Source organism: Salmo salar, chromosome ssa06, assembly GCF_905237065.1.
Source record: "Salmo salar chromosome ssa06, Ssal_v3.1, whole genome shotgun sequence".
NCBI classification, from domain to species: domain Eukaryota; kingdom Metazoa; phylum Chordata; class Actinopteri; order Salmoniformes; family Salmonidae; genus Salmo; species Salmo salar.
Genome location: NC_059447.1, coordinates 46753927 through 46766927, shown reverse-complemented (window position 1 = coordinate 46766927; position 13001 = coordinate 46753927). Strand labels below are relative to the sequence as shown.

The window sequence follows — 13001 nt, the reverse complement described above, 5'->3', positions numbered from 1 at the left end:
ATGGGTTTTGTTCTAGTTTTGTCGCTTTCTTTTATAATTTTTCTTCACCAACGGTCCTAATGTAAAACGTCAATTATTTTATCAACGTCTCTTTTCCCTCCCTTTTTTCCCAGGCCTCCCGTTAACCAGGTCAACTCCCATTGGCCACAGCTTAACAAGCAACCTTATTGGTCAAAACTTAAACTTCAAAGTAAACCAAACTATTCACTTATACATTAAATAAATATTTATTCAACAAGCATAATGCATTAACAACATTACAGTTTAGGAGCAATTCAATCATCTTTTAAATATAATGGCAATTAATTATAACAAATAAACTCAATACTTGGTTTTAACAAGAATAAACTCAATACCTAGTTCAAACAAGGGTATTACATAAGAAATCTCAGGAAATACATTTTATTTATATACAGTTGAAGTCGGAAGATTACATACACCTTAGCCAAATACATTTAAACTCCAAATACATTTAAACTTTTCACAATTCCTGATATTAAATCCTAGTAAAAATTCCCTGTCTTAGGTCAGTTCAGCCATTTTGCCACAACTTTGGAAGTATGCTTCGGGTCATTGTCCATTTGGAAGACCCATTTGCGACCAAGCTTTAACTTCCTGACTGATGTCTTGAGATGTTGCTTCAATATATCCACATAATTTTCTATCTATTTTGTGAAGTGCACCAGTCCCACCTGCAGCAAAGCACCCCCACAACATGATATTGCCACCACCGTGCTTCACAGTTGGGATGGTGTTCTTCTGCTTGCAAGCCTCCCCCTTTTTTCTCCAAACATAACGATGGTCATTATGGCCAAACAGTTCTCTTTTTGTTTCATCAGACCAGAGGACATTTCTCCAAAAAGTACAATCTTTGTCTCCATGTGCAGTTGCAAACCATAGTCTGGCTTTTTTATGGCGGTTTTGGAGGAGTGGCTTCTTCCTTGCTGAGCGGTCTTTCAGGTTATGTCGATATAGGACTCGTTTTACTGTGGATATAGATACTTTTGTACCTGTTTCCTCCAGCACCTTAACAAGGTCCTTTGCTGTTGTTCTGGGATTGATTTGCACTTTTTGCATCAAAGTATGTTCATCTCTAGGAGACAGAACGCGTCTCCTTCCTGAGCGGTATGACAGCTGCATGGTCCCATGGTGTTTATACTTGCGTACTATTGTTTGTACAGATGAACGTGGTACCTTCAGGTGTTTGGAAATCGCTCCCAAGGATGAACCAGACTTGTAGAGGTCTAAAAAAAAAAATCTGAGGTCTTGGCTGATTTCTTTTGATTTTCCCATGATGTCCATCAAAGAGGCACTCAGTTTCAAGGTAGGCCTTGAAATACATCCACAGGTACACCTCCAATTGACAAAAATGATGTCAATTAGCCTATCAGAAGCTTCTAAAGCCATGACATAATTTTCTGGAATTTTCCAAGCTGTTTAAAGGCCCAGTCAACTTAGTGTATGTGAACTTCTGACCCGCTGGAATTGTGATACAGTGAATTATAAGTGAAATAATCTGTCTGTAAAAAATTGTTGTAAAAATTACTTGTGTCATGCACAAAGTAGATGTCCTAACCGACTTGCCAAAACTATAGTTTGTTAACAAGAAATTTGTGGAGTGGTAGTAAAACAAGTTATAATGACTACAACCAAAGTGTATGTAAACTTCCAACTTCAACTGTATATATATATATATATATATATATATATATATATATATATATATATATATATATATGTGGCAAAGAAGGGGGTCGAGTGATAAATGGCAGATATGTGAGGGCAGAACTAATAAACGGGCTCTGCCCGATCACTAAAATGTCCACCCCGATCAGAACTACAGATCACAAAATGTCCGACTGCCAAAACTACAATTCCCAGAAGCAAGGGGAACCCTCAGAAGTGGAGCCGACCCACTGATAAAAAGTCAAGAAAAACCAGGAAGAGAGAGAGAGGGCGGGAAGGATCTATGAACCATAGAGAAAGAGACAATCTACATTGGCTGGATTTACCGTGTACGAGCTGGACTGTTTTGGACTTACCTGTTGGCGTTTAGACCTGGACCTACCGAGAACCAGATTTGTGTACCGAACCCTGCTATCCTTGACCTTACCTGCGGCCTGGGTGGACCAGGACAGCGAAACAAACACACAGGTACTGTCATGTTCGAAAGAACTTTCATTCTAGGCTGACTTTGGTGACAGTTTCCCACTTAATTTGTGACAAACGCTCCTAACTTTGAAGAGGTTTGCCACAATATATATTAGTCCCAGTCAAAAGATTGGACACACCTACTCATTCAAGGGTTTTTCTACATTGTTGAATTACAGTGAAGACATCAAAACTATGAAATAACACATATGGAATCATGTAGTAACCAAAAGTGTTAAACAAATCTGTCACGTCCTGACCAGTATAAATATTATTTGCTATTGTAGTTTGGTCAGGACGTGGCAGAGGGTATTTTGTTTATGTGTTTCGGGGTGATGGTTTATGTAGTAGGGTGTTTGATTTATTATTTCCGGGTTTTTTGGTCACTGCTCTATGTTACTCTATTTCTATGTTATTTCTAGTTAGTCTGTTTCTATGTTTAGTTAATTGGGGTGTGGACTCTCAATTGGAGGCAGGGGTTGTCTAGTTGCCTTTGATTGAGAGTCCTATATATTAGGGTGTGTTTGTGATTTGTGGGAGGTTGTGCTTGTTTAGCTGTCTATGCCTGACAAGACTGTATTTCGTCATTCATCATTTTTGTATATGTGTTTGTTTGGTTTTCCTTCTTTCTCCTATTAAAAGAAGATGAGTATACAACCCGCTGCGTTTTGGTCCTTTCCAGACGACAATCGTTACAAAATAAAAATGCATGTTATTTGAGATTCTTTAAAGTAGCCACCCTTTGCCTTGATGACAGCTTTGTACACTCTTGGCATTCTCTCAACCAGCTTCATTTGGAATACTTTTCCAAGAGTCTCAAAGGAGTTCCCACATATGCTGAGTACTTGTTGGCTACTTTTAGGCCTACAGTATAAAATGATTCAATATAGGTATACATGTTGTTCCCACAAATTTCATTGAGTGCAATTGAACATTTAAATATGAATGTGCAAGTTTTTTGAGTATGTGTACTGCAATATACTATTAGATGAAACAGTCAGTAAAGCAATAGAAGTGTCCAGAGTGCCATATAAAAAAAAGAATGTTGCATTCCAGTAATACACAGCAATGCTGTCACACAACATCCCTTATTACATTGCAGTTAAGCAACATAAACACAAGAGCGCCTTAAGGGACAGTTTTAAGACCATTCCTATTCAATCTAATTAAAAAAAATTATAACAGGGATCCAAGGGGCTAATCAAGGAAATACTTTACTTTTCTATCCTTCACAGTGTTAAATAAGGAAAACTTAGAAGAAAAAACAAATGAAGAGCTTATTCCACTGAACTGTGTTTAACAAACATTCATTGTTTTTTGCAATACCTTTCAAATACCATCCAAATATATTTTGTTGGTCTATATGTTGCATGTCTTCCCATATTTAAAAGATGTCTGTGAACTGAACATAAACTTCAAGTGTTGCTGACACCAACCGCAACTGAGGAATCAACAGAACCCACAGCTTGTTAAAGCCTACTGTCTCAGTCAAGGGTCAAGAACGGATTGGCCAAGATTGGTCAGTAACATGTCCACGATGGATTTCGCATGAGATTCCCAAGAAAGACAATCACATGACACTCCTGGAGCCAGGAGACTTCCTGCTTTGCGGTGAGGGTTATTATCCATTATTAAATTATGCAACATAAGGGTTGGAATTAAAAGTTAGCTATCAGACAGACCAGTTGTAACATCAAGAGTTAGCATAAGTTGTGGTAAATTAGGTTTAATTGTCCTACACAACTGCTTGTGCTTCTCACTGAATACACAGCATCTTTAGGGAGCTTGTGAATGGTTTCAGAGAGCCATGCATTGTGCCTCATCACCACTTAAGGTTTGGCACAATCCCAAATAGCCAGGGGGAAATTCTCTATCTGGACAAAAGCCCCAAAGCAAAAAAAGTGTGCGAGAACCCTAGTCCCAGTTTTAGGTTGAATACAGGGCAGTGTCATTGTGGTCAACCTCCATTATTTAAGCAGTGCTAGGTCAGCACACAAACACACTGTCTCTGTCTATCACACACAATATACTGTAGAGAGCAGGTCAGTGAGGTAGCTTTAAACTGTGTCCAACACAGGATGATCAGAAAATATTAAATTAGTTGGAACATGGATGTATCCCGGTTCCTGTAGTATCCCACAATGAACTGAAATGAAGTAAATTAACTATATAGGGGATATGGTGCAATTGTTAAACCTGACCCTTATCTGGGTAAATGGATTTATGTTGAGCCAGAACATACTGATAATGTTCCTCCATGGAACCGGTTTTCGTATGGCTCAGGGCACTGGAGCAGGTCAAATCTGGGCTATATTCAAACAACTGGCCTCCACACTTCTGAACACATTCACACCGGTATTAGCTAAATGAGGCTGAGGACCCTATTTTGAAATAACTATTTGGAAATCTCAATACTTATTTGAGATGTAGTAAAATGGCAAAATTGGTCCCAATAATATACTTTGTCTTCACTGTACAGTCATTGCCAAACATTTTGAGAATGACACAAAGTTTGCTGCTTCAGTGTCTTTAGATATTTTGTCAGATGTTACTATGGAATACTGAAGTATAATTACAAGCGTTTCATAAGTGTCAAAGGCTTTTATTGACAATTACATGAAGTTGATGCAAAGAATCAATATTTGCAGTGTTGACCCTTCTTTTCCCAAGACCTCTGCAATCCGCCCTGGCATGCTGTCAATTAACTTCTGGGCCACATCCTGACTGATGGTAGCCCATTCTTGCATAATCAATGCTTGGAGTTTGTCAGAATTTGTGGGTTTTTGTTTGTCCACACGCCTCTTGAGGATTGACCACAAGTTCTCAATGGGATTAAGGTCTGGGGAGTTTCCTGGCCATGGACCCAAAATATCAATGTTTTGTTCCCTGAGCCACTTAGTTATCACTTTTGCCTTATGGCAAGGTGCTCCAACATGCTGGAAAAGGCATTGTTTGTCACCAAACTGTTGCTGGATGGTTGGGAGAAGTTGCTCTCGGAGGATGTATTAGTACCATTCTTTATTTACGGCTGTGTTCTTAGGCAAAATTGTGAGTAAGCCCACTCCCTTGGCTGAGAAGCAACCCCACACATGAATGGTCTCAGGATGCTTTACTGTTGGCATGACACAGGACTGATGGTAGCGATCACCTTGTCTTCTCCGGACAAGCTTTTTTCCAGATGCCCCAAACAATCGGAAAGGGGATTCATCAGAGAAAATGACTTTACCCCAGTAGTCCCATCCCTGTACCTTTTGCAGAATATTACTCTGTCCCTGATGTTTTTCCTGGAGAGATGTGGCTTCTTTGCTGCCCTTCTTGACACCAGGCCATCCTCCAAAAGTCTTCGCCTCACTGTGCGTGTAGATGCACTCACACCTGCCTGCTGCCATTCCTGAGCAAGCTCTGTACTGGTGGTGCCCCGATCCCATAGCTGAATGAACTTTAGGAGACAGTCCTGGCACTTGCTGGACTTTCTTGGGCACCCTGAAGCCTTCTTCACAATAATTGAACCACTCTCCTTGAAGTTCTTGATGATCCGATAAATGGTTGATTTAGGTGCAATCTTACTGGCAGCAATATCCTTGCCTGTGAAGCCCTTTTTGTGCAAAGCAATGATGACGGCACATGTTTCCTTGCAGGTCCCGTGTGGCTCAGTTGGCAGAGCATGGTGTTTGCAACGCCAGGGTTGTGGGTTCGATTCCCATGGGGGACCAGTATGGAAAGTATGGAAAAAAAGAAATGTATGAAATGTATTTATTCACTACTGTAAGTTGCTCTGGATAAGAGCATCTGCTAAATGACTAAAATGTGAATGTAGGTAACCATGGTTGACAGAGGAAGAACAATGAATCTAAGCACCACCTTCCTTTTGAAGCTTCCAGTCTGTTATTCGAACTCAATCAGCATGACAGTGATCTCCAGCCTTGTCATCGTCAACACTCACACCTGTGTTAACGAGAGAATCACTGACATGTCAGCTGGACCTTTTGTGGCAGGACTGAAATGCAGTGGAAATGTTTTTGGGGGATTCAGTTAATTTGCATGGCAAAGAGGGACTTTGCAATTCATCTGCTCACTCTTCATAACATTCTGGAGTATATGCAAATTGCCATCATACAAACTGAGGCAGCAGACTTTGAACATTTATATTTGTGTCATTCTCAAAACTTTTGGCCACGACTGTATTATGATCATACTGTATACTCCCAGAGTTTGCTAAATGAATTACACAAAACCAAATGGATCTTACTTTTTAATAGATAATGAAAGATTTACAATTAGATACAATTCAGACTACAGTAAAAATACATGAATAATAGGATTCAAAACCTATTTAAGACTACATGCTTCTACAGATAGACATGTCTTGATAAGAATAAGCAATGACAAATACTACAGAAGATCAGACTAATTACACAAGTCAATATACTGTTAAGAAAATACTTAAGGTTTTCATACAAGAGATCAGGGACTACGTGAAACTCAAGCTACAAGAACAGTCTCTTTAAACTCAAAGGAGGAGACAGGCAGGAAGGTCAATAGAACTTGGGCTTTGGGAGTCTCAATACATGCATTTAAAAAGCATTATAGATAGTAGGATACTTGGTGGGTTACACTAGGGTTAGAGGTCACTGAGTCCCTTCTTGCTCTTCGCTTGCCACACCTCCTCCATGAGTTCCTTGAGATACTGGATCCCATTGGCGATGGAGTCTGCTTTCTCCGCCAGCTTGTGGTTTCTTTGCTCCAGCTTGTCGCACTCCGCGCTCAGGGCCTCCTGCTCAGTCTTCTTCTTCTGGCGGTAGCGTGTGGCCGCCGTCTTGTTCTGCGCCATTTTCTTGAGCTTCTTCTCCTTCGGGGGTCCTCCAGTGGATGTGGTGGTGGGAGATGGCTGGTCTGGATGTTGTGGTCTAGACTTAGGGGTTGTTGGGTACGGTTTTCTCCTGTTTTGGAACCTTGACTGAGTTGTGGTGATGGAGGGCCAGTTGAGCTGACCGGAGGAGCTTAAGCTGCTGTCACTGTCAGAGGAGAGGATCTCTGGGATGGTGACAGTGGTGGTTGTCACACCAACCTCGGATTTAGGGGCCAGGAGGACAACGATGCGGGTCGGGGAGAGAGACAGCACGATGCTGGGGACTGGCTGGGGAACCTCCAGGTGAAGCAGCTTCTCGCTGACACTCGCCGAGGCATCCACCTCACTGCCCAGCTCTAAGGTGAAGGTGGGAGATGGAGGAAGAGAGGGGGCTGGGGACTGGGGCTCCAATTTGATCACCAGCTCCTCCTGGGCATCGGGGACGCAGGGAGGAGGTGAATGGACCTCCTCCTGAGGGTCTTCCTGGGGCTGTGAGATGGTCGGGGGGAGGAGTGGATCTGTGGTGATGGGGAGATCCGTGGGAGTAGGGAGGGGGAGTGAGTCCAGCACCATAGGACACTCAAAGGAAGTAATGAGGTCTTCATGGGAGCTGGGGGAACCGTCTGGGCTGCAGGAACATATAAGGGAGTCCAGGTCAAACTCACTCAGGTCGACCCTCTTAGCCATCCAGTCCATGCCAGAAAAGGCGTCTTCTGTGGAGGATAAAGAAAGCGGGTTAATAGCTAAAGTAATATGAAAATACAAATATTCGCATTACAAGTGGTGATCATAAATGTCAAAGTGGAAGTCTAAGTTTTTATATTTGTGATAAAAGCATTTCACTGTAAGGTCTACATCTGTTGTATTCGGCACATGTGACATAAAATTGGATTTGAAAACCTATTACCTTTTCTATACTGCAAAAAAACAGATCATGGGAATAAAATATAAATTGCTATGGATTTCGACACATTGTCGACCAGTATGAACATACGTGTGGAGGACTTAGGATGTGATGGTCCTCACCTTTCCCATTATCTGCACCAATGTGATGGGTGTGGCCTAGCTCATCAGCAGATAGCCAAGGGAAGGACAGCAAGTCTGCCTCAGTCTTCTCTTCCTGGAGGAGCAGCGAAGGCAGAGAGGGAGGAGGGGAAAGAAGGAGAATTGGAGAAGATGACGAGAGGGGTGAAGCCCCCCCCTCTAGCAAGGTAACTTCATGGTGGAGCAGCGACCCCATGGGGTCAGCCATGAGAGAGGAAGGCCCCTTGAGTAGGGCCTCCATATCGTCCAGGCCAAACTGTGATCTCATCATGGTCATAGCTCTGTTGTTGTAGTACAGTCACTAGGATCTGAGACGGTAGGTACTGCAGTAAGAGGTCGAGCGTTTCTTTTATGCTGTCAACTACAGCAGTGCTAAGGGTTTCCACAAGGGACCTGGGAAAGAGATAGGAGAAGACATGGTGAGTTCATGTAATAATGTAAACCGTAGCTCATAATGTAGGCTAAAGAAAATGCTTTTTCTCCTTTATGTTGATTCTATATTATGTCATGGTCAGTCGTTATGTTGTGATTGAGTAATGTAATATTTGTCTGCGCACATTTTTAATTGGGTGGCAAAAATATGTAAGTCTGAACTTATGTTTATATCTGTAATGCGTTGTGTGCACAACACTGCGCCAAATGAGGTCAGTCAGTTTCCACAGCAACCATTGTGAGAATGGAAGCAAAGATTTGTATAACTAAACATTGTTCTATCTGTGACGGAAGTGTGAATGAGCTGGCTGCTTCTGCCTCCCTAACAGCCACGCTTGTGTTCACCCTCCCGCCTTAATAAACACTTATTATATCGCCATTTTGTTCGAAAAAGAACACGAACCATTTTGTTCCACGTTGGCATTCCTGGAATAAAATCGTTCACCCATTTTTTTTTATATATATATATATACCAATTTGGTGACAATGTGTTAACAGCTCACTGACCATTTTGCCCGAAAGAGATACAATGTAACATTCTCTGATCTGACTCGTGATGTCTGTATCCAATGTCATTCCAAGGATTTGTCTGGCGAATGGCAAGATATACTATATGCATTTGTAAAAATACTTCGCTACACAACATAAGCAGGTTAATAGTTTCACAAATTGAGGTTAGAGCTCATTGTCGTCATTGACCTGTCACAGATTCACGTTAGCTAGCCACTTGCCTACAAATATATACTTACGTCATTTTGACAAATGTGAAGTTGAAGCAGTGCACAGGATTGATGCACTGTTGGATTTGCTGCTGCTAGGACCGCCGCGAGCCGTTAAACTGCCATTTCGCCCAAGAAAGCGGTGTCACTTGGATGTTGTTGGGTGCTGGTTGTAAATGGCGCATGCTGAGGGCGCAGCGTAATATACAACTTGCAAAAAGACCAATGATGTATATATACACACTAGATTACATTTGGGAGGCTTTGTGTTGAAGCCACCGTGCTTCCATCTTGCCCCCCCTATTGTAAAACATATTTAGGAAGTTATAGAAAAGCATTTATTAATGTCTACATTCATTTTTTGTCACGTTTATACTATTACAGACACCTTAATGCATACTTTGAAATTATATTATGTGAGATAAATATATAAAGTGAAAAAATACATAACACTTTCCTCAGTCAGATTCTTTGAGGTTATTGATGTTACTGTCCCCACTACCGCAACAAATACTTAAATACATGTAATTTTGTCCTTGAAACATTTAAATGAAATATAATTCCATTCATTCCTTTGGAGGACTGCGCCTACTGGGGAGAGCCAATATGTCCGACCAGTGGCTTCAAAGCCTCTAAATGGCCAATACATATGCAATTAAGGGTTTATATACATCGCTGATGCAGACCTAGGAAACTCTTCCACAGGTCCTCACTAGCTTCTATAGCCACAAAGTCATAAACCCCACCCATTTCTACAAATTATCTTCTTAAAATGTGATATTAACCCTAACCACACTGCTAACCTTATGCCTAACCCCTACATTTAAATTAAGACCAAAGCAATTTTTTTCCTGTGGAATCTGACTTTGTGGCTATTGAAGCTAGTGGAAACCGTATCATTCCACACATTGGGGGTTAACAGGGGCCAGTTTTAGAAATCATCCTGTGATGTCTTATACTAATCACATAATTTATGTGAGCAAACAACTTTTCAATAAAGTTTATTGCATGTCCTTTTTAATATTCAGATAATTCACAAATAGGATATAGATAAAATGTCCTGTGGATATTCTCAGCAGTACACACTGCATAGTAAAACATTTCACATTCATACTCGTACATTTTAAATACTTTATTTGAATCCACAAATCACATTAGTCGAGAGGATTCAGACATTTCAAAGTTCATGGATATATGGATACAGAAAGCACCAAGGCTGCCCAAACAGCTGACACAGAGCAGTATCGCTGCTTTGCCTTTGTCCTATTCAGAACTGCAATCTGAAAGTCACGTACTGTCAGCCTATGTACATGGCTGAGACTCCCAAATATTAGCACTGCAAGTTTGCACTGATAACCAAGGCTGTTCACGGGGGCTGACATTTCAGCAACTTGTCAGCAAAGGCTGGCTTCATGTAGGCTTCAATAGGGCAACCCACTTAAAAAATGAGCACCTCCCTTCGGCCTCCCCCCCCAAAAAACAATATCTTGTATGTGTCCAAAACATTGCCAGACCTTTACTGCATTAACGACGGCACACACACAACTCAAAATCTACTGGCTTCTAGAGAGAAAGTCTGCCACACTTGGTGCAGTTCATTGAGCTCCTCCTGTAGCTCTTGGGTCACACCACGAATCCTGGTTGCAAACTTAGTGTCAGAGCCCTTTTCAGCCTCTGGTCGCCCTTGTCAGTATAATACAGGTCCATGCCTCTGGTAAACCCTTTAGGATCATCTCAGACTTCATGCCCAACTGTTGGGACTTATTACACCCAGGATGCACTGCCTCCAGCACCCTGGCTATCCGCAGGGCCTCAGGATCAGCATGATGGAGCCCGTGGAAGTCGTACCGCCTCAGCTCAGCCATCCCACTGTGGATGAAACAAAGACACAACTCCACGTCTGCTATCTCGGCTTTGTACTTCTGCACCACCTCCTCCAGCCTCTTCCTGTCCACAGAGTTGATTTTGTTGTTGCCCATGGCCGCTTTGATGCCTATCCCATTACCCGACGCCACCATGCCCGCCCAATTGTTGTGGCTATGCAGGAGGAACCCATGGTCATGTGGGTGAGGACGATGCCCACAACGGCCACCGCCCCTCCCATGGTGCCTGTAGTGCCCCCTGCGATAGCCATGGTTTTGGTTTTCTTTTGCATGTTTTCCCATGAGTCTTTTCCTATGAGTCTTTTCCATGTTTCTACATCTGCGTTGCTTGCTGTTTCTGGTTTTAGGCTGGGTATGTGTATAGCACTTTGTGACATCTGCTGATGTAAAAATGTCTTCATAAATACATTTGATTGATTGGAGGTCCCACATATGCTGAGCACTTTTTGTCTGCTTTTCCTTCACTCTGTGGTCCAACTCATCCCAAACCATCTCAATTGGGTTGAGGTCGGGTGATTGTGCAGGCCAGTTCATCTGATGCAGCACTCCATCACTCTCGTTTTTGCTCAAATAGCCCTTACACAGCCTGGGGGTGTTTTGGGTCATTGTCCTGTTGAAAAACAAATGATAGTCCCACTAAGTGCAAACCAGATGGGGTGGCGTCTCTTTTTCTTATTGGTGTCCTTTATCAGTGGTTTCTTTGCAGCAATTCGACCATGAAGGCCTGATTCACGCATTCTCCTCTGAACAGTTGATGTTGAGATGTGTCTGTTACTTGAACTATGTAAAGCATTTATTTGGGCTGCAATTTCTGAGGGTGGTATCTGTAACGAACTTATCCTCTGCAGCAGAGGTAACTCTGGGTCTTCCTTTCCTGTGGCGGTCCTCATCATAGGGCTTGTTGGTTTTTGCGACTGCACTTGAAGAAACTTTCAAATGACTAACCTTCATGTCTTAAAGTAATGATGGACTGTCGTTTCTCTTCGCTTATTTGAGATATTCTTGCCATAATATGGACTTATTCTTTTACCAAATAGGGCAATCTTATGTATACCATCCCTACCTTGTCACAACACAACTGATTGGCTCAAACGCAATAAGAAAGAAAGAAATTCCACAAATGTACTTTTTTGAAGGCACACCTGTTAAGTGAAATGCATTCCAGGTGACTACCTCATGAAGCTGGTTGAGAGAATGCCAAGAGTGTGCAAAGCTGTCATCAAGTAAAAGGGTTTGAAGAATCTTGAAGAATCTAAAATAGAATATATTTTGATTTGTTTAACACTTTTTTTTGGTTATTACATGATTCCATATGTGTCATTTCATAGTTGTGATGTCTTCACTATTATTCTACAAAGTAGAAAATAGTAAAAGTAAAGAAAAACCCTGAAATGAGTAGGTGTGTCCTAACTTTTGACTGGTACTGTACATCTGTGGTAATAATGTTTAACTCACATCCCACTGTCTTCATCCATCTCATTAGATTTTCAAATTCCTGATGAAAAACAAAAATAGGTACAAATAGGTTTTTAGATCAAATTGAAATGATTGATAATCTAATAACGCAGGTGAACAGCAACAGAAAAAGGGAAAACCTCATGTGAAGCCTGGTTTTGGCTTAGGCACTGAGAATTGGACATACTACATACATCAGTACTAAAGAAGGAATCAAAATTCCCCCAATCATTACAATACAAATCCATCAGCCTGAACACCTACAGCTGGTATTCCATAGATAAGATGTGGTGGGTGTCAGAGATAGCCTGGAGGAACAGAACAAAGGACTCAGTATTCCTAATTAACCTGGCATCTGGGAAACTAAGCTGGGTTGGGAGTTAAAACAACAGCCCCCATGCAGATGACCACAGGAGATGAACCCAAAGTAGCTTATGGTGCCCCCCAATCTATATGGAGGGGTGGATC

The 13001-nt window shown here is 41.7% G+C and overlaps 1 protein-coding gene across 2 annotated transcripts; it reads right to left on the bottom strand.

Annotated features, from left to right (window-relative positions):
- Window positions 1–6390: 6390 nt before the first annotated feature.
- LOC106607446 (cyclic AMP-dependent transcription factor ATF-4) lies at window positions 6391–9425 on the bottom strand. 2 transcript variants are annotated; one of them, XM_014204400.2, is made up of 3 exons: window positions 9226–9425; window positions 8027–8437; window positions 6391–7713 (listed from the first exon to the last, which is right to left on the bottom strand). In XM_014204400.2, exons 2-3 carry the CDS (start codon window positions 8319–8321, stop codon window positions 6773–6775), a joined length of 1236 nt encoding a protein of 411 aa, XP_014059875.1. In that variant the 5' UTR covers window positions 8322–8437; window positions 9226–9425; the 3' UTR covers window positions 6391–6772. The 2 variants fall into 2 exon arrangements, with proteins under 2 accessions (XP_014059875.1, XP_045576603.1); XM_045720647.1 differs by having other exon boundaries at window positions 6391–7710.
- Window positions 9426–13001: the final 3576 nt, after the last annotated feature.